This window comes from Trachemys scripta, chromosome 13, assembly GCF_013100865.1.
Source record: "Trachemys scripta elegans isolate TJP31775 chromosome 13, CAS_Tse_1.0, whole genome shotgun sequence".
NCBI classification, from domain to species: Eukaryota; Metazoa; Chordata; order Testudines; family Emydidae; genus Trachemys; species Trachemys scripta.
In genome coordinates, this window is record NC_048310.1 from 41007309 (window position 1) to 41033092 (window position 25784).

The following is a 25784-nucleotide window of genomic DNA, read 5'->3' on the forward strand; positions in this document are numbered from 1 at the left end:
GCAGTGCGGACCAAGGGACTTACTGGCTGCCGCTTCCAGCAGCTCCCGTTGGCCTGCAAGGGCGAACCGCTGCCAGTGGGAGCCGTGATTGGCCAGACCTGTGGACGGGGCAGGTAAACAAACCGGCCTGGCCCGCCAGGGGCTTTCCCTACACAAGCGGCGACCCCAGTTTGAGAAACACTGGTGTACTGACTCACCACTTGACCTTTGGCAAGTCATTTCACTTCTCCGTATCTTAGTTTTTCTAACTTGTAAACTGGAGCAATACTTACCTCACAGGGGGATTAGCAATATCATAGAGAAAACCTAAAGGTTTGAAAAGTGCTACGTATTATGCTATAATGTCATAGCTGTTACAGAACTGGTGTGGGGAGGGGGAAAGCAAACATTTACAGGTACACCTTCAGTTTAGAAATAGCACTTTAATATGAAAAATGTTTACTTGTTACACTAATCTTTGATATGACCAGTAACTGTAGAATTTGAGGGGGAAATCTCTCTCCTCAGCTTTTGTGTGTGTGACAGCACTTTGTGTATAGTTTGTTTCCCTATAGTTTTCTTGGCTCTTTCAGGAGAGAGAGAAATTTTTAAAATGAGAGAATCTAACTGTAACCCACAAAACTGGCAGGGGCATTCAAGGGCAGGGATAGGACCTGCAAATACTTTCAACACATTTTTAAAATGTAACTATACCTCTACCCCGATATAATGCAACCCGATATAACATGAATTTGGATATAACGCAGTAAAGCAGCGCTCCGTGTGGGCGGGGCCGCGCACTCTGGTGGATCAAAGCAAGTTCAATCTAATGCGGTTTCACCTATAACGCGGTAAGATTTTTTTGGCTCCTGCGGACAGCGCTATATCGGGGTAGAGGTGTATTTAAAGTTGACTATATCAAATTCGCTTCTGAAACTCTATAATGTTTGGGATATAAACTTGTTTATTTCATATTGAATCATATGCTTAATCTCCCTGGACGTAACGGCCTACCTGTGTCTTTGAACGTTCAGCTCAGCCTTAGATCCAAAATGTCACCAGCTTTGTGTAATATTATCTGAGTGGGTTTCAGAGATTCATCGTTTGTAAGGACAAGCCTTGGCTATTGTGATCAATCTTGTATAATCTGTGTTGTGTAGACCATAGAACTTCACCTGGTGATCCCTGCATGGGGTGTGGTAACTTGTGGTGGAGCTAGATCGTATCTTTTAGCAAGACATCCAGTCTTGATGTAAAGATTTAAAGTGATGGAGAATCTACTGCATTTCTTGGTAGGCTGACCCAACAAATTGAGTGACTCAACCACTTCCTAACTGAGACTAGGGCTTGGTTGAGAATGAGCAGATTAATACTTAGTCTAGACAAAATGGAGGCAATGGTTGTGGAATGGAAGAAGGAACTGGAAGAATTAGTGGAGGTAATTTCAACCTCTTTGATTGGGGGAAGAAATATGTTTGCTATTTGTCACACGAGTTTGCAACCTAGCAATCTTCTTGGTTGCCAGATTTTCTAGGTAGCAGTTGTGCTCCAGGCTTTGTTCTTTCTGCACCTGGCTAGAAGTCTGTGATTATTTTGTTCAGATGTCTGGGGTCTTCATCACTTTAAGATTGGATTGCTGTAATGCTCTGAATGTAGGGCTGCATTTTAAGATTTGGAATCCTCAACTAATGAGGCAGCCTTCTTACTTAGTGATGTCTCCCACAGGGATTGCATCACAACTGTACTCTACCGTTGCATTGGCTCCTAGTTTTGGTTTTGGGTGTAATTCAAGGTTTTGGTTTGATTTAAAATGTGTTTAAATGGTTTGAGCTCTCAGCGAGACCTCTCTCTTCCCGGTATGTGATCCAACGACACTTGAGAGCAGCTGAGGCGTACAAGCTGACAATCCTCTGTCTTTAACTGAGTATGTTGCTTGGAGGACATTTCAGAGAGAGGCTCTAAAGCTTGCTTTACTCCCCTGCACCAGCAAAGCCCAAGTCTGACCTTTGGGGCATGCTTTCAAGGTCAGTGCGTTTTCCCATGCTTTTGAGAAGAGGGGGGGTAAGGAGGATTTAGGGAGCTGCTGATTGTTCTAATGGATTAATTGTTTAAGGCAGAGTACGCTATTTTATTTTTTTATTCACTTTTAACAATTTAAACTCAAATAATGCTAAATATCACAGACCCTTCTCACATCCTAAGAATACAGTCGTTCTAAAGAAAGCCAAAAGATATATAAACTTATGTTTTATCTATGACTCAGTGATTTTTTTTTTTGTCCACAGTTCAATGTTGAATGACCATTCATAGTTTAGCATAGAGTAGCAGCAGAATGAAATCTCATCAAACGTGACTTAATATTTAAAGGAATTCTTTCCAATTAAAAAATCATTCTTCCTCCTTAAAATAAAATCTAGTATAATTACAAATAAAACTTGCATTCTGAAAGTTTAGAAGGGAAAATTTGTTTTTATTTTGTGCATTTTACAACATTTCCTGTAAATTAAGTTTTGGTTTCCTCTGCATTATCAGTTAGGTTGCAGTCTTGTAAAGACTTAGCATGTGTTAAACTTGCTTGAAGTTAAGCATGTGCATAAGTCTTTGCAGGATTCAGGGCCTTAGTCACTTTCACTCCTTTGTGTTGTTTTACTCAACAGGGGAAAGAGAGATTTTAAAAAGAAAATGTGATTGAAAAACCACAGAACTGGACAGTTACAAAGCAGATTGGTTTTACAGTACCCCACACAATGGGGCTTAGGCCTCTAGGTGCTACTGCAGTACAAATAATAAATAATCAGAAATATTTTAATACCACTCCATTAGTTAAGAAGGTCTGACTGCTTGTTCTCATTGCACTATACTTGATCTCACTGTTCTTCTAATCACTCTTTCCTCTACGGAGCTACTTTTAGTTGATAAAGTTCTAGTTTTATTTCCATTTTAGTATGGAGCCATCCATTCTAGTGTAGAGTGACTCCAAAAGTTGTGGGTAGAACAGTCTTGCTCCAGACATGGGAGGAACAGGTTGTCTGCTGCAATATGTCCTACACAGCTTAGGTTTAAACCAGGGGTTGGCAACCTTTCAGAAGTGGTGTGCCGAGTCTTCATTTATTTACTCTGATTTAAGGTTTCGCATGCCAGTCATACATTTTAACGTTTTTAGAAGGGCTCTTTCTACAAGTCTATAATATATGACTAAACTATTGTTGTATGTAAAGTAAATAAGGTTTTTAAAATATTTAAGAAGCTTCATTTAAAATTAAATTAAAATGCAGAGCCCCCCGGACCGGTGGCCAGGACCCAGGCAATGAGTGCTACTGAAAATCAGCTCGCGTGCCGCCTTCGGCACACGTGCCATAGATTGCCTACCCCTGGTTTAAACATTGGCTCTTCTTTAGTTGTAAGCATTGTTGAGTTGAAGTGCCTTTACAAAAACGGTCTAAATCAGAGGGTATTAAAACTTCTGGCTGCATTGGCTCAGGAGCTGATCCCAAATACTTCTCTCTCCTGTACTGCTGGTCTCTACCCCATTATTGGTTTATTCTTTGTAAGATGTGTTGGTGTATGTGCTGCTAGAGTACTTGGATACGTTCATTTAAAAAAAAAATCCAAATCTACTGCTTTGCTTGGAAAAAAAGAAATTGCAAATTGAAATGACCCTTGAAGCTCTGTGCTTCAAAATGAATCAAAAGAAAATGGATATCCAAGATAACTGCACCTGTTTGTTTTTATACATGACTGTAGTACTCAGATTAAATTTGACAACTGACAAATTCATAATGTTTTAACTGTGCTTTACTTGCATATTGATGCTGACAAGCATTGGCCAGAAAGATATAGTTATTTAAAAACAAAATATTTGGGAGTACAAGTTTGTAGAAGATGTAGTAAAATTTTTCTTGCTATTGAAATCATCCTACCAAAAACTGTCTAGTCCTCTTGTCATGGAGATTTTAAACACAAGCTGAATTGTCAGAGAACAATATTTCAGTTTTACCCCTCAGGTTTAATTCAATATTTCCTCATTTTGGTTCAGCAACAATTAACTGTATTTAATCCGGGAAGTATCCACAATTACACAACAAGGACTAAATTGGCACCAGGCAAATGTTATGGAATAAGGTATTCTGGCTCGGGGAGAACAACTTGAGAATGTGGTACGTGACCTTTTCTTTGACTGGCACTGGATATTTTGTGCATGTGTGTGATATTAGGGTAGAATGTAGAGCAGTATATCCAAAACGAAGGATACTGTGTCATCATGTCTCTGTAATTAGTCATGCAGCCAAACCTGAAGGTATAGTTTGGAATTGGAACAAATGAAATTGGCATAGCGGCATTGTATGTCTGTCTGTTCCCCAAGAGCAGTTCGCACAGGCATATGCTGCTCAAGCTGTTTATCTCTGCCTTTGTTCAAGCTTAAAGTATATACATGCCATAGTTTGATGAACTATATTGTTCTCTGCACATTTTGTTACTGTAAAATTTGTAGATGCTTTTAATTCATAGGATTATATCTTGTGATCAAAACTTCCATGGCATTAAGATGGCCTCTTAAGTGTAATGAAATCTCTCCCCCAGCTCTTAATAAGTTGTCTAATAGAAAATTGAAGGGTTCTTTGCCAACAGTTGCCCACTTGAATTGAATGGCTCACTTTTCAAATTAACCAAAGTAGTTTTGAAAGAGTAGCAGAAACACTAGAGCTATTGTATAGAATACATTCTAGTATTGCTTTGAATTTCACAGATTATGAATAAAAATGTCTGAGGAACGTCTGTCTTTCATAGAAAACGTAACCAAGGCCAAAGGCGGCAGTTAGGGGCCAAAATCTCTAACTTTGTAATTCTTAAGATAGCCAGTGTTACAAGAATGATTAATAAAATGCTCCATGTGACATGTTTTCTTTCCATCAGACAGCTTCATCAAAGCCTGGGGCTATGCATGTTTTTCAAAGATAATTTAGTAACCTTCTCTCTCTCTCTCCAAGTATCAGTAAAAATGTGAGTTGGAAAGGGAAAGTTTCCTTCAGCACTGTGCAGCCTTGGGTGTCTCTCTGTGTTGAAGTCACATGATGGCAAATAGGGGGCAAATGACAGTTTTGTTCCTCCAACAGGTCCTTTACTTTAGAGTCTTCTCTCACCTCACGGTGACAAGATTCCTGAAAGGCCTAGTTGAAGTATTCCCACTTACCAGAGAACAGATTTCCCCATAGGACTTAAACCTAGTGCTTGCAGTCCTCATGGGACCTCCCTTCAAGCCCATGGCCGCCTCTTCCGTGCTACACCTGTAAATGAAAATGACATTTTTCATAGTAATAACTTAGCCAGACGAGTAGGAGAGATTCTAGTGCTAATGTCTGACTCACTGTACACAGTATTCCACCCGGATAAAGTATCAATGAGGAGTCATCTTAAATTCCTTCCTAAAGTAGTGACAAATCTATCTTAATCAACCTGTACACCCATCAATATTCTTTCCATGCCCTCATACGTCCAAATTAGAGACAGTGTTGCATACCTTGGATGTGAGGAGAGCTTTGGCCTACTACCTAAATCCTTTTAGAATGTCTCCAAGACTCTTCTTCTCTATTGTGGAAAGTATGAGGAGCTCTGCAGTTTCATTGCAGACTGTCTAGCTGGTTTTCTAACTGCATTAGAACATGCTATGAGGTAGCCAGGGTAGACCTACCATCCATGATCAGAACATACTGCTGTCACAGGTTGTGCTCTGGCTGAGTATCACTGTGAAAGCTACTGATACCGGACATTTGTAAGGCTGCTACTTGGACATGTTCACTCGACACCAAGCCTTAACGGAATCCTCTAGATCCAATGCTGCATTTGACAAAGCTGTCCTTGAATTTTTCATTAACTATTCCGTGCTCCCACCCTCCTTAATATGATCACTGCTTGGGAGTCCCCATCAGTGGAAGGTGCATATGGACAATCACTTAAAGGAGAAAGGGAAGTTATTTACTGTAGACGGTAACTGGAGTTCTTTGAGATAGGTTGTCCATATGCACATTCCACATAGATCCCTTCTGTTTGTGAGTCCTATCACAAGAGATTGTACAGTGAGAAGGAACTGAATGGCGGTAGGCACACTGCCCTTGTATGCCCTGGCAGTGAAGCACAGGGACTGAGGAGTGCATGCATACTCTTGGGTACTGCTGGGCCAAAAGATTCCTATCTCTAGTACAGGAGGTCCATGCTCACCATTAGTGGCATGTGCATATGGACAACACATCGCCAAGAACTCAGTTACTGTAGACGGTAACTAACTTCCCTTTCTGAACAACTTTTTATTGGGCACTCAGAAGTGTGGCATGCCAAAGGCTAAATGTGATTCTTGAAATACCTTCTCACTGTGCTATCAGAAAATAATCTTTCAGTGGGTTACGGATCTCACCAAGTGTTTATTCCCATATACAGTAGCAAGAGAATATAAACATGTATCATTGTTTGTTTGAAATTTTCTGTTCAAACCAAATGGCCTTTTGGGACTCTACAAAGATGGACTTTCTGTGTTACTGTTCTGCTACCTTCTGGGATTGCTCTGAGAGGAAGGACCAAAGTCATTTTCAGTGTGTTTCCATTCCCTGCAACTTCTTGGTGGTGGGACAAAGGGGATTTAGTTATGAAACAGGCTTAGGTTCAGATCCTGTCCAGCACAAGACTGATTGTGTGATGCTGGGGATTACCAGTGAGAAACCCATGTGGAAAGAGAGGTCCAGCAGCTTTACGTTTAGCTGGTGTGTTGGTTGCTGAAAGGAAAAACCAAGATACGGTTTATTTTTTGTTTTGGGTGCTGTGAGCTGTTTACTTTTTAACAAGAGTCCTAAACTTTTTTCTTTGAATCTAATAAGGTAAATTACTAAATGGGGATGAAACGTCCTTTTCTGGAATAAACACTGACCTTAACTTGGCATCTGGTGGTGGTTCGAGACTCTAGCTGTTCAGGCAATCCTGTCATTCAGGAGATGTTGTAAATCAAGATGAGTTGTGGAGGACAGAATTCTTCTTTTCTGTAATATCTGCTGAGGGGACTTGCTTATTTCCTTTAATAAAATCTTGTTTATATAGTAAGTTTAACTGAGAAACCATCTGCCTCCAGACCGGATCTTTAATTCCTTTGCAAAGTCATTGGTCTTTCATGTCAACTTCTTGACTTCTCAAAGCACTGAGACATAAAATGGACTGAGCATAAATAAGTTATGAAACTACTTTATAAAGATCTGGTGCCTTCATAAAACAAATGCATTCGTTTTATCTCTAAAATTAGGATTATGTATATATTTGTAATGAGGATTATTAGTCAGGTGCAAACAATGTGCTCAGTGCTCTGTGAGGCACAGAGGATACAGTCCTTGCTCTGAGGACCATACAGTCTAATAGAAAACACTGTTTAAACACACTGGGAGACCCTTGAACCTCTGACAGCCAACAGTCCACATATTTTATGCCTTATTTGCGGAGTCCTAATATTATCCACTTTTCTCTGACGGTAGCTAGGTTTCCCGATCCCTAAAGGTCTCTGCCATATGGGGCACAGACTGATTCTCTCTGGGTAGCTCTAGTTTTCATTCATAAGAAGGGTCATACTGGGTCAGACAAAAGGTCCACCTAGCCGAGTAGCCCGTCTTCTGACAGTGGCCAATGCCAGGTGCCCCAGAGGGAATTAACAGAACAGGTAATCACTAAGTGATCAATCCCTTGTCGCTCATTCCCAGCTTCTGGCAAACAGAGGCTAGAGACACCAGCCCTGTCCATCCTGGCTAATGGCTATTGATGGACCTATCCTCCATGAACTAATCTAGTTATTTTTTGAAATCAGTTATAGACTTGGCCTTCACAACATCCTCTGGCAAGGAGTTCCACAGGTTAACTGTGCGTTGTGTGAAACAATACTTCCTTTTGCTTGTTTTAAACCTGCTGCCTATTAATTTCATTTGGTGACCCCTAGTTCTTGTTTTATGAGAAGGAGTAAATAAAACGTCCTTATTTACTTTCTCCATACCACTCATGATTTTATAGACCTCTAGCATATCCCTGCTTAGTTGCCTCTTTTCCAAGCTGAAAAGTCTCAGTCTTATTAATCTCTCCATACAGAAGCTGTTCTATACCCCTCATCATTTTGTTGCCCTTTTCTGAACCTTTTCCAATTCCAATATATCTTTTTTGAGATGGGGCAATCACATCTACACGCAGTGTTCAAGCTGTGGACGTACCCTGGGTTTATATAGAGGCAATATGATCTTTTCTGTCTTACTATCTATCCCTTTCTTAACGATTCCCAACGTTTTGTTCACTTTTTAGATTGAGTGGATGTTTTCAGAGAACTATCCACAGTGACTCCAAGATCTGTTTCTTGAGTGGTAACGGCCAATTTAGACCCCATCATGTTGTATGTAGAGTTGGGATGATGTTTTCCAATGTGCATCACTTTGCATTTATCAACACTGAATTTCATCTGCCGTCTTGTTGCCCAATCACCTAGTTTTGAGAGAGAACTTTTGTAGCTCTTCGCAGTCTTGGGACTTAACTATCTTGAGCAATTCTGTATTATCTGCAAGTTTTGCCACCTCACTATTTACCCCTTTTTCCAGACCATTTATGGATATATTGAATAGGACAGAGGTAGGCAACCTATGGCACGAGTGCCGAAGGCGGCACACGAGCTGATTTTCAGTGGCACTCACACTGCCCGGGTCCTGGCCACTGGCCCGGGGGGGGCTCTGCATTTTAATTTAATTTAAAATTAAGCTTCTTAAACATTTTATAAACCTTATTTACTTTACATACAACAATAGGTTCGTTATATATTATAGACTTATAGAAAGAGACCTTCTAAAAATGTTAACATGTATTACTGGCATTCGAAACCTTAAATTAGAGTGAATAAATGAAGACTCGGCACATCACTCCTGAAAGGTTGCCGACCCCTGGGATAGGACATTCCTTCCCTCATTTCCCCCTTCATGGTTCACTAAGAGTTACCTGCCCCAGCCCCCTTTCAAGGACTTTTGCCTAGGCAGGGCCGTCCCTAGCCATTTGGGTGCCCTACACAGCTCCCCCGTGGGGGGGTTTGTGGGGGGCCCCAGGCCTCCCCCACCCAGGGCCTGGGAGGCAGGAGTTGTGGGGGGCCATTTTTGGGGCCCCATAGGCCCAGAGTGGCCCGGGGGATTAGCAGGGGGCCGGGAGCAGGGGTGTTGCTCCGCTTCCCTTGCCCTGGCCCCAGCCGTGTCACTTGGGGAAAGGGATCCCCCCCATTCACCGGCAGCGGCGGGAAGTGGAGCAGCCCGGCCCCAGCCCTCTCTACTCCGCCAGCTCCCAGCCGCGGCGCTCCGCTTCCTGTCCCCTGTGAGAGCTTGGAGCAGTCCTTTCCCCAACCCAAGCGACATGGCTGGGGCCTGGGCAAGGGAAGCGGAGTGGGCTGGGGCCACGTTCTCATAGACTCATAGACTTTAAGGTCAGAAGGGACCATTATGATCATCTGGTCTGACCCCCTGCATGCTGCAGGCTGCAATACCCTTCCCTGGACTCTGCCGTTGAAGTCCGCAATCCTGTGTTTTAGTGACTTCAATCGGCTGAGACCCTCCTGCTAGTGATCCCTGCCCCATGCTGCGGAGGAAGGCGAAAAACCTCCAGAGGCTCAGCCAATCTACCCTGGAGGAAAATTCCTTCTTGACCCCAAATATGGCGATCAGTAATACCCCGAGCATATAGGCAAGAGTCTCACCGGCGGCGGGAAGCGGAGCGCCGCGGCTGGGAGCTGGTGGAGCAGAGCGGTCTGGGGCCATGTGGCTCCGCTTTCCGCCGCTGCCGATAAGTGTGGGGTCGCTGGGGAAAGAGGTGGAATGGGGGTGAGATGGGGGTGGAGCAGGGGGGAAGGGTAACAGGTGGGGTGGAGGAAGTTGTCCGGGGCCCCACGCCCCCCTAGGGACGGCCCTTCCCCGCCCCTTGCAGTTGGTGTAGCCGCGGGGGGGCCAGCCGAGGGATAGGTCTGGTCACCGGGGCTGGTGCTGCCACGTATGCAGCATGCAGCTCCCTAGGGCACCCAAATTTCATGGTGTCTTACGCAGCTGCGTATGCTGCATATGCCTAAGGATGGCCCTGAGCCTAGGATAGCATTAGAATTACCCCCCCCCCCAACTTTCCTATATGTGTCGTGACAAGAGGCTCAAAGAAACAGGAGACCTATGGGACAAACAAAAGGTGAAATTGTCCCAGAGTTCCATACCTCTGGGTGTCTAGGAAATTCTTCAGCCCTCTCAACAGCTCAGAGTAACACGCTTGGAAAACAAAAAGAGTGAATGAAAACCAATGCGGTTATTTCACTGCAAGCCTGTGTGTGTGCTCTTTGGGTAATAAAAGTGCTTTGGTGGTTTGTTAAATGGTGTAAGTTTATAAGTAGACCAGGTCTTAGACATTCTTATGTAATTTGGGCAAAAACGGTAAGGTAAAAGCCAATCATCGAGCAAGGGTAAGACACCTCAGAGTATCATTTTGGATCCTTCAGTTTGGCTAAAGAAAGGGGAGATGTGAGTCTTGTAGAGGTGAGAGGAGCACAGAATCAAGGCAGTGGTATGTTTTCTGTATTTATCAAACGCAGTGGCAGATTAATGCACAAGCCCATGGGGCCCGTGCCCAGGGGCCCTGACCAATTTGGGGCCCCTGCAGGATCGCTGGAATCTGGGTAGAAGTGTGGGGGGGGCACCAGTGCCAGAACTGTGGCACTGCCCTCTGCTGCTCCTCTTCTCCCTGAGGTCCCACTCCATGGCCAGGCCACAAGCCAGAGCTAGGTAGTGGCCCCAGACCCTCCATTTGCCCTGGGCGGGGGCTAGGTTGCCTGACAGCAGCCCCCAGCTGTGTCCCCGCCCCCCGGGGCATGCTGCTGCAGGTCGGACCTAGAGGCGGGGGCTCTGGTTTGGTCTCCCGTCCCCTCCCTGCAGGGAGAGGAGGCCCTGCCCCTGCTGGGAGGTGGCGGGGAGCCCCGGGAAGGTCACAGGCCGGGAGGAGCCGGGCAGGGAGGCAGCCTCCAGCGCAGCTCCCGCTGCTACTAGCCTGGCCTCAGTGTCCACTGCACTCTACCTGGGCTTGCTCAGTGCTTGCCCCCGTGGGTGCTGTTGCTGTCGGGCTGCCCCTGCTAGGTCCCTCCTGCTGACAGACTGCCTCCGCTGCCGCCTGGACTTTGTGTCTGTGGCAGCAACCACCTGCAGCACCGCTCCCCCTGTCGCCTCTGGCTTGAGGTTTGCAGTTTGAGGGGGCAACACCCCTTCCTGCCCCCCCAAACTACACCCATGCCATTGCCGCTCCACGTCTGCCTGAGGCTCTGCCCATGTTGAAAAGGGGGGGGCATGGCCCTCCATCCCCTCTGGTTCTGGTGGCCCTGGGCCCGCATGATATGGGGGGGCCAAAATGTTCTTTGTGCTCAGAGCCCCAATAAATCTTAATCTGCTTCTGATCAAACATGATGGCTTTTGTCCCCATTCTTCTCTAAATAATTGTTTTGAGTGTCGTTTTATTAAGAATAGATATTGGAGTTACTTTTCCTAAAAATAAATCTCATATTTAGCATAAATTGCCTACCTTCGTGTTAAAGGAAAACAAAATCCTTTGGGATTTCTGCCTTTGAATGTTTTGAAGCTACTTAATCACTCAGAGTAGAATGCCGTAGACCAGTGCTTCTCAAGCTATCTGATGTGGGGGACCGGCAATTTTTTTTCCAATGTGCCAGGGACCGGTGCCATATTATCCTATTCGATGCTCTTATGAAGAAACTCGCTGCGGACCGGCACCGGTCCGCGGGCCACCACTTTGAGAAGCACTGCCATAGACCACACTGGGCTTTGGAAAGAGGATGATTACTGACCTGTAAATGGAGTTTTTCAAGGGTATTGCTATCTATGGATACATAACAGGAGAAGATGGCCTTTCTAGTTTAACCTAAATTGAAAAAAAAATTACCAGTTAGGTGTGATGGGTGGTGTATTTGTCTTGAGGCAGGCATGGCGTATAATAATAGTGCCTTGCGGCTAAGATCGTAATTTACAGAACTATAAATCTCCAGCAATGCCATGTGATCTAGGAGGGTGGAGGTATACAGCACTATATTCAGAACATTACATGTCATCAGACTTCTAGAAAGAGTGGATATCTTAGGTATAATTCAGAGATATTGGGTAAATGCCTGGAAATGCTTTGAGTCCAGGTGCATTTCTCATGGCTTTGGCATACTCCCATCATGGTCCTCAACTGGGCAAAATTTTGACGCTTCTGGTTTAAATAGTGAAACATGCGCAGATGGGAAAAGTTATCCCCTTGTTTAAACAAATTGCTAAAATTTTGATCCTTAGGGAAAGCTGCTCTCGCCTGAAGCTAAAATTAGTTAACTGACTACTTGAAAGTAGATTATCCCTGTGAACAATTGATGGAAATGTTACTGTCTAAATATGCTGGCTCCCCCTGGAAGACCAGGGCAAGTTTCTTCACCTTCCTGAGTGTTCATAGAATATCAGGGTTGGAAGAGATCTCAGGAGATCATCTTGTCCAACCCTCTGCTCAAAGCAGGACCAACCCCAACTAAATCATCCCAGCCAGGGCTTTGTCAAGCTGGGCCTTAAAAACCTCTAAGGATGGAGATTCCACCACCTTTGTAGGTAACCCATTCCAGTGCTTCACCACCCTCCTAGTGAAATAGTTTTTCCTAATATACAACCCTAGACCTTCCCCACTGCAACTTGAGACCATTGCTCCTTGTTCTGTCATCTGCTACCACTGAGAACAGCCTAGCTCCATTCTCTTTGGAACCCGCCTTCAGGTAGTTGAAGGTTGCTATCAAATCCCCCCATACCCTTCTCTTCTGCAGACTAAATAAGCCCAGTTCTCTCAGCTTCTCCTCATAAGTCATGTGCCCCAGCCCCCTAATTATTTTCGTTGCCCTCTGCTTGACTCTCTCCAATTTGTCCCCATCCTTTCTGTAGTGGGGGGCCCAAAACTGGACGCAGTACTCCAGATGTGGCCTCACCAATGCCGAATAGAGGGGAATAATCACTTCCCTCAATGTGCTGGCAATGCTCCTGTGATGGGTTGGATCACAGAAACCCCCTTGGGAGCTGCCACCCAATGTACCAAGACTACCTCTGTTCTGGTTTTCCCTGCCAGCTCAGGACTCCAGCACCCTGTCTTGCTGAGCCAGACGCTCCCGTCTGCTCCAACACACACCCAGGGTCTGAATCACTTGTCCCAGAGCTGCAAGTTTACCTGAAAATAGCTCACAGAAGTGTGCTTGTCTTTAGCACTCAGATGCCCAACTCCCAATGGGGGTCTAAACCCAGATAAATCTGTTTTACCCTGCATAAAGCTTATGCAGGGCAAACTCATAAATTGTTCGCCCTCTATAGCACTGATAGAGAGAGATGCACAGTTGTTTGCTCCCCCAGGTATTAATACATACTCCGAGTAAATTACTAAATAAAAAGTGATTTTATTAAATACAGACAGTAGGATTTAAGTGGTTCCAAGTAGTAACAGACAGAACAAAGTAAGTCACCAAGCAAAATAAAATAAAATGCGCAAATCTATGCCTAATCAAACTGAATACAGATAATCTCACCCTCAAAGATGCTTCAGTAAGTTTTTTCTCAGACTGGACACCTTCCAGGCCTGGGCACAATTCTTTCCCCTGATACAGCTCTTGTTCCAGCTTAGGTGTTAGCTAGGGGATTCTTCATGATGGCTCCTCTCCCCCTCTGTTCTCTTCCACCCCTTTATATATCTTTTGCATAAGGCAGGAACCCTTTGTCCCTCTGGGTTTACACACACTCACACTCACACTCACACACTCACACTGGAAAAGCACCCAGGTTAAAGGGCGGGCGGCGAGCCCGGCCGGGGCCCCGCTCTCGGGCCAGAGTGCCCCGCCGCGCCACCCCCCTCCAGGCACCGCCCCAAGCACATGCTTGGTGGGCTGGTGTCTGGAGCCGGCCCTGCATGATCACATGTCACTGCAAGACTTCATTACCCACTTGCCAGCACACACACAGGAAGACTCACAGGTAAACCCAGCCATCTGCAGACAATGGGAGTCCTCAAGATTCATCAAGAGCGCCGGGAGCAGGGCGGAGAGCCCGGCCGGGACTCTCCGCTCTCCCCAACTGGCCGGAACGCACATATACAGGAAGACTCACAGGTAAACCCAGCCAACTGCAGACAATGGGAGTCAAGATTTCAAACCACCATTAATGGCCCACACTTTGCATAATTACGATAGGTCCTCAGAGTTATATTTCATATTTCTAGTTTCAGATACAAGAGTGGTACATTTATACAAATAGGATGATCACATTCAGTAGATTATAAGCTTTGTAATGATACTTTACAAGAGACCTTTTGCATGAAACATATTCCAGTTACATTATATTCACTTATTATGTTTTTATAAAACCATATAGACTGCACAACGTCACAGCTCCTACTAATGCAGCCCAATATGCCATTAGCCTTCTTGGCAACAAGGGCACACTCCTGACTCATATCCAGCTTCTCGTCCACTGTAATCCCCAGGTCCTTTTCTGCAGAATTGTAGTAGTGCATGGGATTCTTCCATGCTAAGTGCAGGACTCTGCACTTGTCCTTGTTGAATCTCATCAGATTTCTTTTAGCCCAATCCTCCAATTTGTCTAGGTCACTCTGGATCCTATCCCTACCCTCCAGCATATCTACCTCTCCCCCCAGCTTAGTGTCATCCACGAACTTGCTGAGGGTGCAATCCATCCCATCCTCCAGATCATTAATGACGATATTGAACAAAACCGGCCCTAGGGCCGACTCCTGGGGCACTCCGATTGATACCGGCTGCCAACTAGACATGGAGCCATTGATCACTACCCGTTGAGCCAGACGATCTAGCCAGCTTTCTATTCACCTTATAGTCCATTCATCCAATCCATGCTTTTTTAACTTGCTGGCAAGAATACTGTTCACTGATGTTGGGATCTAGTGTCTGTGTCGTATCAGTTTACTTCCTTGGAAACCATTGTGTGATTTCTAAGAGCTGTCAGGACAGGAAATACAGAAAAATCAAATCAAAATTTAAAAGGAGTTAAAACTGAATTCAGTTTGAGTGGCAAGGGCCTGCAGTTATATATTTTATGAAGTGCTATGTTTGGGATCATATTAACAACTTCAAGCAGTTTAGGCCTTCCTAGACTCTTTTCGTGTGCTCTGTAGTTTTGACTCTGTCTCTACATAATTGCTGAAGGCTATGATATTCTTTCTACTACACACTACTTCTTGCTTTTCAGCCCCAACCCCACCAAATGTAGGTGCATTGTTACACTAGCATTCTTCACAGTCATAGCAAACTGCCATTTGGGTAGAAGGCATTATTAGCTTATAAAGTTAAATAGGCATGAAAGTGAAAAGTGTTTCCTATCAGTGAAATGAAATCTTTATATACATAATTAATGTCCTTCAGAGTCCTTTGATACTAGACTTGTTTGACAGGGTTCCATTTAATGTTAGATGCTTATTAACTGGGAGTGAATTCCAGTTGCAAGTGAGCTCTGAACTCTGCCAATAAAAGAAAGCAAAGGAGTATGACACTGTATGAGTACCAGAACACAGAACAATGAATAGATGTCAAGCACATGGGGTAAATAGCTGGTAACTTTTTATAGCCTCCATAAACATTTATACACCTCAAGCAAAATAAAAGCTCAGTGGTGCTGGGTTTGCTTTGCTATTTCCCTGATTGACTTCTGTCACAAATTCAAATATAGTACCCAGGGGCCTGATTAGGCACTGCATGGACATGTGTGGAGACCCAGTCTTTTCTCCAGAGTGCTCACTAAGCACTAGTAACTTGTAAAACAAATGTGCTATGTTAATAGTGAGACTCTCATTTCAATGTACAGTCTCATTTACCGTTTAACTTACAAGGTGGCTTTTCTAGGAGGGGAGGATGTGTAGGGAACACTGTAAATGGTGCTTTGCTCTTTCTTTCTTGCCAAAAGGACAAGGCTTTTTGTTGCTTATAGAAGGGTTTGTAGGCATGTTTTCATGACAGTACTCCTGTTTGACCTGCTATTGCTAAGGGTCTGTCAACCATTCTCTTTGACATCCCCATTTTCCGCTTAGAAAGGAGACCATTGCTCTCCAAAAATGAGCTTTTAAAGAAAAGCAAACTTAAATCCTTCCATACTGTTTTAAAAGAAGAAATGTACCTGACTTTGTAACCCTGAAAAAGGTCAATAGTGGACATGATGTTGGATGCGAACTTGCAGTGGGATATAGAACAGTCCCCCCAAAGCCCAAGCTTGGACTCTAGGTGTCTCGGAATGGGGGGCGGGGGCTGCCTTTCATGAAGCTCTGGTGAGACATCACTTCAAATACTACAGACAGGTTTGGGCAGAGGAAATTCAAAGAAGGACAATAAATAGCTGGAGAGACTGATTTTTATCAGGAAAGATGATAAAAACTAATTATGTCTGGGTTGGCTAAATGCCTGGCAAATGTGGGGACATAGTAACTGTATAGGAGTATCTGTGTTTGCTGGGGGTAAATGCCATGAAGAGAGAGGAATTGTTCAGTGTGGGCCAGAGTAAAGGAAAACTGAAGCTGAATATTGGAAGTGCCTTTATCGTAGACTGAAATAGTTTTCTAACATGGCAGAAACACCTTTGCTTTTGTATCTCTTTTGTAATGTCATCAGGGACAGTCTTGCTCTGGCCCTTGTAGGGTGTTTTAGGTATAATCTAAGAAAGCTTTTATCTCCCCCCTCCCACACCCTCCGATTCTGTGTCTCTCTGAACCAGAGAAATGTGGTCCCTTTAAAAAGCTTCCTAAACAAGAGAAGGAAACATAGTTCCAATTAATTTAGGGTCACCACCAGTACAGTTTTCACCTGGATAGTCAGGTTTTGGCTTGTGTGTCCAGGTGCCATTTGACAAGCCCTGATGTCCATTTTTTTTTAATGTGGGGGGGCAATTGGCGGAGAAAGGGGCAGGACTTTGGGGGAAGAGGAGGAGAAAGGGGTGAGGCCTCAGGGTCTGGTTACCAACCATTAGAAAGGTGGCAGCCCTAGGTTAGACAAACACAAATTTACACATATTTGTGTGTTGGAATACTAGAGACAAAGCCACAAGAGTTCTGTAAATTGGTCAGCAAAAGCACATTAAAATGTAAATCACAGTGATGGATGGTGGACAAATCAGTTCATTGCAATAGCAGGTATAATGCAGTATTGGGCAGGAGAAATGAAGGAAATAATCTCAGGTTAATGGTGCTACTCAATATGGTCTCGCATTTTAGTTAACAATGTCACTAAGGGCCGGATTGTGATACCACTTACTCACACACTGAGTAGAGCAATACTCTACCTATAGTCCCATTGAGTCAGTGAGGACTATTCAAGGAGTAAGGTACTTCTCAACATGAGTAAAGGTTGCAAAATCTGGTGCTCAGTAAAGTGTCAGCTCTGTATAGACAGTTCTTATTTTCATTTTTAAATATTTTATTAATAAAATGTCAACATATTGATGCACTTAGAGAAAGAGGTGTGTGCAGAGCCTTAATTTCCATAGATTTCCACTTTATAGGGAAATAAAAACCTATTAAAGGAACACTCTTAAGGAGCCCAAGCAACAAATGATATCTCTGTGTAGCCATAAATAGGACAAGAACATCTAAGAAAGTAAATGGGCATTGGTACATTGGCGATCATCTTTTAGAATGCAAGTATATTGGTTGGTAAGGGGCTTGCAAAATACCAACTTATTAGGGGTTATATAACTGAAACATAATAACAGGTTTCAGAGTAGCAGCCATGTTAGTCTGTATCCGCAAAAAGAACAGGAGTACTTGTGGCACCTGTTAGTCTCTAAGGTGCCACAAGTACTCCTGTTCTTTTTTCTTGAAACATAATAGTGTCTGATTAATATTTCAGCAACAGAAAAATGAATATATAAAACAAGATGTGGAGTGATTACACATGGCAACCTTTTACAAAACATAGTTACATATAAACTGGAATTGTTTACAGTGATGAAGATGAGAAATGTAGCAAGTTTTCATTTGATTTCATATTTATATTTAGTTATTAACTCATTTTTCTTTTATGCAACTTAAATGTTAAACCAGAAATACAATATGAACTCATATTATACTATATTTTTCATCTATTGTACACCTGCAAACTGAGTTGTTGTTTTTTTTAAATGTGTGTGAGCAAAAAATAATTTTATAGTTCAGGATCATGCAGTTTCTGTAATTAAATACCTTTTATTTAAAAATCAATGGGAAAGATCTTATATAAACTACTAGTTCAAGAAAAAATGTTCTATCTGTTCTAATCAACTAAGTTTAGTAACAGGTTTCAGAGTAGCAGCCGTGTTAGTCTGTATCCGCAAAAAGAAGAACAGGAGTACTTGTGGCACCTTAGAGACTAACAAATTTATTAGAGCATAAGCTTTCGTGGACTACAGCCCACTTCTTCGGATGCATATAGAATGGAACATATATTGAGGAGATATATATACACACATACAGAGAGCATAAACAGGTGGGAGTTGTCTTACCAACTCTGAGAGGCCAATTAATTAAGAGAAAAAAAATTTTGAAGTAATAATCAAGCTAGCCCAGTACAGACAGTTTGATAAGAAGTGTGAGAATACTTGTTAGTTTATTAGAGCATAAGCTTTCGTGGACTACAGCCCACTTCTTCGGATGCTTATGCTCTAATAAATTTGTTAGTCTCTAAGGTGCCACAGGTACTCCTGTTCTTCTTATTAAGATGTTGTTTCTCTGTTACACCTTCGCATTAAAGACAAGGGCACTGTGGATCTCCTTTTAGTCTGCTGGTTTTTGCTGCTCTATCTTAGGTTTATTTATGATTTCACTTTGTGTGAGTCTCTCAGCATTTTTCATGACACCAAAATGGTAACACGAACATTCAGTAGTGAATGCATTTGATGTAAAAATGTACCCTTCGGTAATATCCAACTGTAACATTTGCTGTTTTAGGAGCTGTGGTTGAGATGGAAGGCTGAGGAGCTAAACCTTATGCTGGCGGTCTACATATGGACACTAAGGCTTGAGTGAACACGCAATGAAAATGCTTCCTGGAGTGGGCGTTTTTGGGACTGGCAGCACTGCCCGGGTACTGGTACCTTTGTTGAGAGCAGAGGGTTTCTCCATCGAAGCACTTTGGGGGAAGACTGAAGAGGAAGCAAAGCAGCTAGCAGAAGAAATGAACATTGAGTTCTACACCAGTCGGACTGATGATGTCTTGCTGCACCAGGATGTAGATTTGGTTTGCATCAACATCCCTCCACCACTAACCCGGCAAATTGCTGTGAAAGCTCTAGGTACCGTGTTTTCTCTTTTAAGGCAGAGCAAAAGGTTTTTTTGACTATCTGATTGAAAAAACACTTTCTAATAGATTTAAATTTGTAGCTGTTGACTTGTCAATGAATAATCAGTAGTACTATAAATACACCATTCTGTTTGGAGCTGGTAGTGCTGCCTGTAGTTACCTGACACTTCCCATTAGAAGACCCTATTTATAGTTTCTTATAACTTTAACTGTTTAGGCTGAAATTTCCCATGCTGGGTGTCTACCTGAGGCTGAATTTTTTTGGAAAGTTTCAGAAAGAACGGTCAGCTACTTTGGAGAATGAGATTAGGGCAAAATATATTTTGTTGCCCATGTTCAAAAAAATTTTTTTACGAGGGTTTAACTGAGAACCTCTAGCGCCCCCATGCTGTGGAGCAGGGACTTCAAATTTTTTTGGGGTGGTGTGGCGCTGGCTTTCCTTCCATCTCCCCTCCCCCCCGGGTGAGGGATTTTTTTTTGTTTGCTGTTCACATTTTAAAAATGACCAAATTTGACCAAGTGATGAGGTTTTGAAAAAATCTGCCAATGTTAAACAGACTTGTGAGCTTGGCAGCTAAATTCTTTGACTATTCAGTACTGAGCATGCTCCATCCAGGGGTTGAGCTGGACTTGCCCTGCTATTTGCTGCTGGCTCCTATGGCACTACACATACGAATGGAAAGTCTGGAGAGCATCTCTTGTTGCTCTCTCTGCTGGCACCTGGCAGCATGGTATATGAGGAGGAATCCTCCTGACTGAAACACAGAGGGGGCAAAGGCTGAGCCAAGATAAGGGTGGAAGAAGTGGATTAGGACAAGAATTCAGGAGGGGGAGGGCTGAGAGTTGGTGTAGAGAGGGAGAGATACTGGGACTGGCTGCACAAGGAGACTGGGAACTGGTTGCATAGGCAATTGGAGTTCCCCAACTTCCTAACTTTTGATTTCTTGACCTTAATGTTTTTATACAGGGTGGTGAGTGCCTATATATAGTCTTGTAAATCTAAAGTTCGACTTCTTGTGACTCTTAATAGAGATCAAAGTGAATGGGTTTATAGGATTGGGGAATATGTCGTGCTGTATCAGCTAGGGTAATCCTTTATTCTCTGCCTTTTAAGCAGATTTTTGTGCTAAAGTAACTTGCTTTTGAAGTATACATCTCATGCTAACCCTTCTAAGATGTCAGTCAGATGTTCGGGGAGGTGATCTTTGGGTTTTGTCTTCACGTTGTTGTTAGACTTGTATTGAGTGCTTTATTACTGCTAGTCCTAGGTCCCAAGGAACTACTCCGATGGAAAATTTAATGTACACGTGAGAATTCATTGCTTGAAATATGCTAAAATCTCTTCTAAATGCTGTTTAAATGGTGACCGTTTCACTTGCTATGATACCCTCTGCAGGTTACACGTGAAGTGAGATGAATTTGTGGTTGAACCTTTTCTGGTAAACTAAGCTGAACACGAGACAAATTTAGGTTGTTAATAAAACTCCCATTCCTCAAAGGTAAGGAAACATTAAATGGCATCACTTCAATCGAAGGAGGTGAAGAAAATGAAGTTGTGCGACAAGTGTTTATGCAGTAAATGGAAAAGTGAAACAAGAGGGACTGATGGCTTTTAAGAGATCAACAAATAAACTCTGGAACAGCTGAGGATTATTTACTTTTCATTTATTTTTATTTTCCCTGAAGTGGTCTCATCTAAAGACTGTCTGATGCGCCCATTTCAGAGTCAATAGATAATTACTAGTTCTCCTGTCTTTCAGCTTTTTCTAAATTTGTCTAGGATGTTCCTTAAACACATTTCTGATGGGACCAAATTCCAGAAGCATGCACATACTACCAAAAATGTTCTTCCTTGATCCAGTATTTTGGAGGAACACCTGTTATATGATGGGCTCAGAGGTGGCAAGTATGCCTATTATGATTGCTATTTTAATGCTGATATCCTTACATCTAGAGCCTTTTTGCAAGGGAATTGTATGTGGCTGGGGGCAAACTTGTGCTTTACCAGCTGGGAGATTGGGGAACTGAGAATGGCTAGACTGCTGTGCAATGAAAGCCAGTCTCACCATGTCAGGTGTTTGGCCATGGGAGGAGGCAGTGGTGCCAGGTGGCACTAATATTAGTTTACATTTTTTTAATTTATTGGTAACCATAAACAGTTAATCAACAATCCAATAACATGTAGGGGTACAGTCCTAACATAAGTGACATTGTGATATTAACTTTGAGCCATGAGCAAGGCATAGCTGATCAATGCCTAGAAAGTAATCAAAATTAAGACCAGCATGACTAATAAGTAACCAGTAAGGCAAGAAACTATTTTACATTTATGTACCTCTTTTCACCCCAAAGGATCTAAAGCCACTTCATAAAATGAGTCTCATATTGCCCACAACTGAAATGCAGCCACCTCTTGATAGAATGCATCAGTTTAAGGTAGAAAGCAAAAAGAAACGTATCTAAACTGAAATGGCTTCGGAACTTAGAGAGGCAGAATATTAGAAAAACTCAAATGAGAATTTGTTCAGGACACCAGAGCCAACACGGCTGCACCTGCCCTGCTGATCCTTTATGGAGTAGATAAAGAGGGAGAAATTCAGCTGCTCTCTCGGCTTAGGTGGGTTTTTACTTATTTGAAAGATAAGCGAGATCTTTGTGATGTATGCTTTGTTTGTCAGTCTGGCTTTGTGGGATAATGTATTACAATTACATTAAATGTATGTTTGTCTTGAGGTAGATAGAAAAGGGCTCTATCACTGTTTTGCATTTTTAGATAATTCACCCTTGTTGTTCCTGGAGCAGGTGTCCTGTGATGTTGACCAAGTATATTACTATTACTGTTTGCATACAGCTTTTCCATCTCCTTATCGCAAGCAGTGGGAGGATTTTTGTGTTTCAGAGCTCGTGTAAACAGGAAGTAGCAAAATGAAGGAAAGCATTTTGGACTGAGTTTATCACATTCCTGCATAGATGGAGTTGTCACATATTGGCAGTACTTCAAAACAGGCAGAATTTCTTAAGGTTTGAAACATAGCTGGTCATTTTATTATGATTGAAATTGAAATTTGCTCAGTCCCTCCCAGATGCCTGTGGAGGACAGGGTAATAGAGGAGCATGCTTCCAGTTATTGATTATACATCTCCATGAGGTGTATCCACATGCACTTCACTTCACATGGCTCAGAACTCTTGAAGAGCCTGTGGATTAAATGACACTAGGTCCTGGTCTACACTGGCGGTGGATGGGGGTGTCGATCTAAGTTACGCAACTTCAGCTACGTGAATAATGTAGCTGAAGTCGACGTACTTAAATAGACTTACCATGGTGTCTTCACCGCGGTGAGTTGACTGTTGCTGCTCCCACATCGACTCTGCCTGCGCCTCTCATGGCAGTAGAGTACAGGAGTCGACGGGAGGGGACTCGGGGGTCGATTTATCGCATCTAGACTAGACGTGATAAATCGATCCCCGTTGGATTGATCGCTGCCCGCCGATCCAGCAGGTCGTGTAGACATACCCTAGGATTTTTTAAAATTTCCTGTGATAGACATTTTAATGTAGGATAAGTAGCAGTACTGGTGGTGATGGGGTCAACATTGTAACTTACACGTTTGGAGGCAGGCGGGGCAAGCTGAAGTGAATCTGGTATTAGTGAAAAGTGCTGGATAGACAGTTCTGGAAACTGCAGCCATGTCAGTTAATCACTGAATAGGCGCGTCAAGGATTGTGGTTGTAGGGTTGCAGAATAGTTGTAGCATAATCTTCCTGCAACTCAGCTGCCAGTGTGCACAAGCCCTGGCTTTAAAGGGACCACCCCACTCAGGAGCAAGTGGGGGAGTTTATTTTGTATAGCCCTGAGCCTTTCTGCTGTGACTGGTCAGAAGTGTGCAAAGTGTGATGTTCTCAAAATTAAAAGATGGACCTGCCAGCTGCTTGACAGATTACTGTACAACTTTCAGGTGACTTTTATTCTCTAACAACCGGGGCTGTATATGAACTGCTGAAAGGCTCCATATCCCATTAATAATTCATTGAGGTATCTAATGTGCACACACTTTCTTCACACTAATATTAAAATGGTCAAGACTAAATTAATGGATTATAGCAAAGCAAGAGCTCTGCTATAGTTAACCTTAAGACCAGCTTTCTGTTTAAAGCTCAACTCTTAAGTGCTTTAAAATGGACATGGTTATTTGGATTGCTTTGAAATGTGGTGTGCTTCATGGGGTTTCAGGGTTCTGTTGTGGATCCAAATTTAGGGCCATTTGACCCAGGGTTTCCTAAAATGCAGCCTCTGGGGGGGAGGGGAGAAATAGACGGACTTTTCTTAACGCTGACAGATTCTAGCAACTTATTTTTGCTCACGGAGAGAGATCAAACCCAGGGCTCAGCCAGGGGTGAAAATAACTTAAAGGACTTACTGGTACTCCAGAGCCCTTAGGAGGGGGTGGGGCCTCAACTGGAAGAGGCGGGGCCTTTAAATCCCTGGGCCCTTTAAATCGTCCCCGGAGCCTTGGGGAGGTGGCAGTGGGGCTCCAGCGGCTATTTTAAGGGCCAGGGCGGTAGCGGTGGCCGGAGCCCCGGACCCTTTAAATATTCGCTGGAGCCCCGCCGCCGCTACCCCAGGGCTCTGGCGGTAATTTAAAGGGCCCGGGGCTGCAGTCACTGCTGGGAGCCCCAGGCCCTTTAAATTGCCGCCAGGGGAAGCCAATCCGCCCCGGTACAGCGCACCGGCTTACTTTCACCTCTGGGCTCAGCTCATCGCTCCAGGGTCCCAAACACTTGAGAGTTACCCCAACAGAATGCTGCCCTTCGGGGGAAATCACATTCAAATGTCATTTGATTGAAAAAGTTGACTTCTTTAGACACACTAAGGCTCGTGAGCCTTTTCTCACACCTTAAAGGTTACACTGAGCACTGACACAGGAGTTAACAGGATTATTAACACCAGCTGGGGAGCTCAAGGGGACCAGCAGTAGTACTTTGAACTTGACCTACCCAGCGAATATCAATTTGAGTCCCATGTTGGGCAGAAATTTGGAAAAGGCAGGTTGCGAAAATCTGCCTGTCAGGGATTTTGGTTTTGTTTGTTTGTTTTTTGGGGGTGAATCCAAGTAAAATTCTTTGAAATCTGCTGATGAAAAGCACTGTTTAAAAGCTAGGTCTTTTGATTATTGCCTAGCCATAGCATATCTGAGGTAGCATATCCACTGCAAGCCTCAGAGAGAACTACAACTGTCTAAATGACCGTTAACGCCCACCGACAAACATTTCTTTTTCTGTTTAAAAAGCTAGCAAATTAAAGAACAAAAAACTTCATTAACACAGATTTAAGGTTGCCCAGTGATAGCTCATGTCCTTCCAAAACATCAAGTTCAACAGAATCAACCTTCTGCGAACCAGGAAATACAGTGCGAAGGTAAACGCCTACATAGAGTTAACTCTCCCTGCCTGGTGCAGGCAATAGCCACTAGTAATTCTCTGCTCACACTCCAGCTATATTCACTGTGTTAGATGTAGCTGTTGCATGGTGGAGGAATAAGTTGGAGCAGCTTGGAAGAGCTGTGATTGTGATATGAGGAGATCTGGGTTTGAGTCGTCTCTTCCCTTCTCCTCCTCCCCCCCCCCCCCGTGTGTTATCAAAGGGAAAAGGTTTATATGTACCTTGAGGTTCCAGTCTGCATCTTTTCAGTACAGAATTATGTAGTTGTGTCAATAGCAGGGCACTGGGGTCTTCTTGCCATAGGTATCCTCAGTAGTGAGGTGGTATAAGAGAGCAGTCAGTGGCTTTAATGATGGGCAGAGGAAATTACAGGTTTAGGGGGTATCCTGAGTTCTAGTGTGAAGGGGTTGTAAAAGGGTATGAAGTGGTTGTTAAATTTTACAGGTGTGGTATTTGTTCGGGGGAGCAGGCTCTCTGTTCGAGCATAGGGCAAGTGCAGGTAGGGCCTGTCCATTACAGTGGAAAGGCAAAGTGGGAGTGAGTGTGTTATGGGCATATTGGGGCATCGCTTGAAGAGGGTAGAGTTAAGGTTGCATGGGCATTTATCTTAACTGTGTAGTCCCTGGTTTTCAGAAGGTTGAGTTTTGCTGAACTTGCCATTCTGGAAGAGCATGTGCTATCACTGGGCAACCTTAACTCTGTAAACAACTTTTCTTGCAATTTACTGTGAAAGATAACTTGAGATGCTACAATTGTCAGGACCCTGTATGTAACAGTTATTCTGCTTTGCAAATGCCCATATAATTTATCATTTTGCCTAAATCTCTTTGCCACACAATCCACAAAAACAACACATTCCAGTTCCTTGACTTGTCCACCCATTTCACTTTCCTTCCTGTATGTTTTTACCACAAGGGGGAGTTCAGTGCTTTTCCAGAAGTGCTGCCATTAAAGGACAGAGCATGAGACAGAGAAAAAGATCCTGGGT

General features: G+C 43.5%; 1 protein-coding gene across 1 annotated transcript in view; it reads left to right on the forward strand.

The window, feature by feature from the left end:
* The first annotated feature begins 1917 nt into the window (after window positions 1-1917).
* Window positions 1918-25784, forward strand: part of GFOD2 (glucose-fructose oxidoreductase domain containing 2) — a 51575-nt gene continuing 27708 nt past the window's right edge. The window contains exons 1-2 of the mRNA XM_034788702.1: window positions 1918-2003; window positions 19003-19346. Coding sequence (XP_034644593.1) covers window positions 19088-19346 — 259 coding nt within the window. The 5' untranslated portion in view covers window positions 1918-2003; window positions 19003-19087. The remainder of the gene's footprint in view (window positions 2004-19002; window positions 19347-25784) is intronic.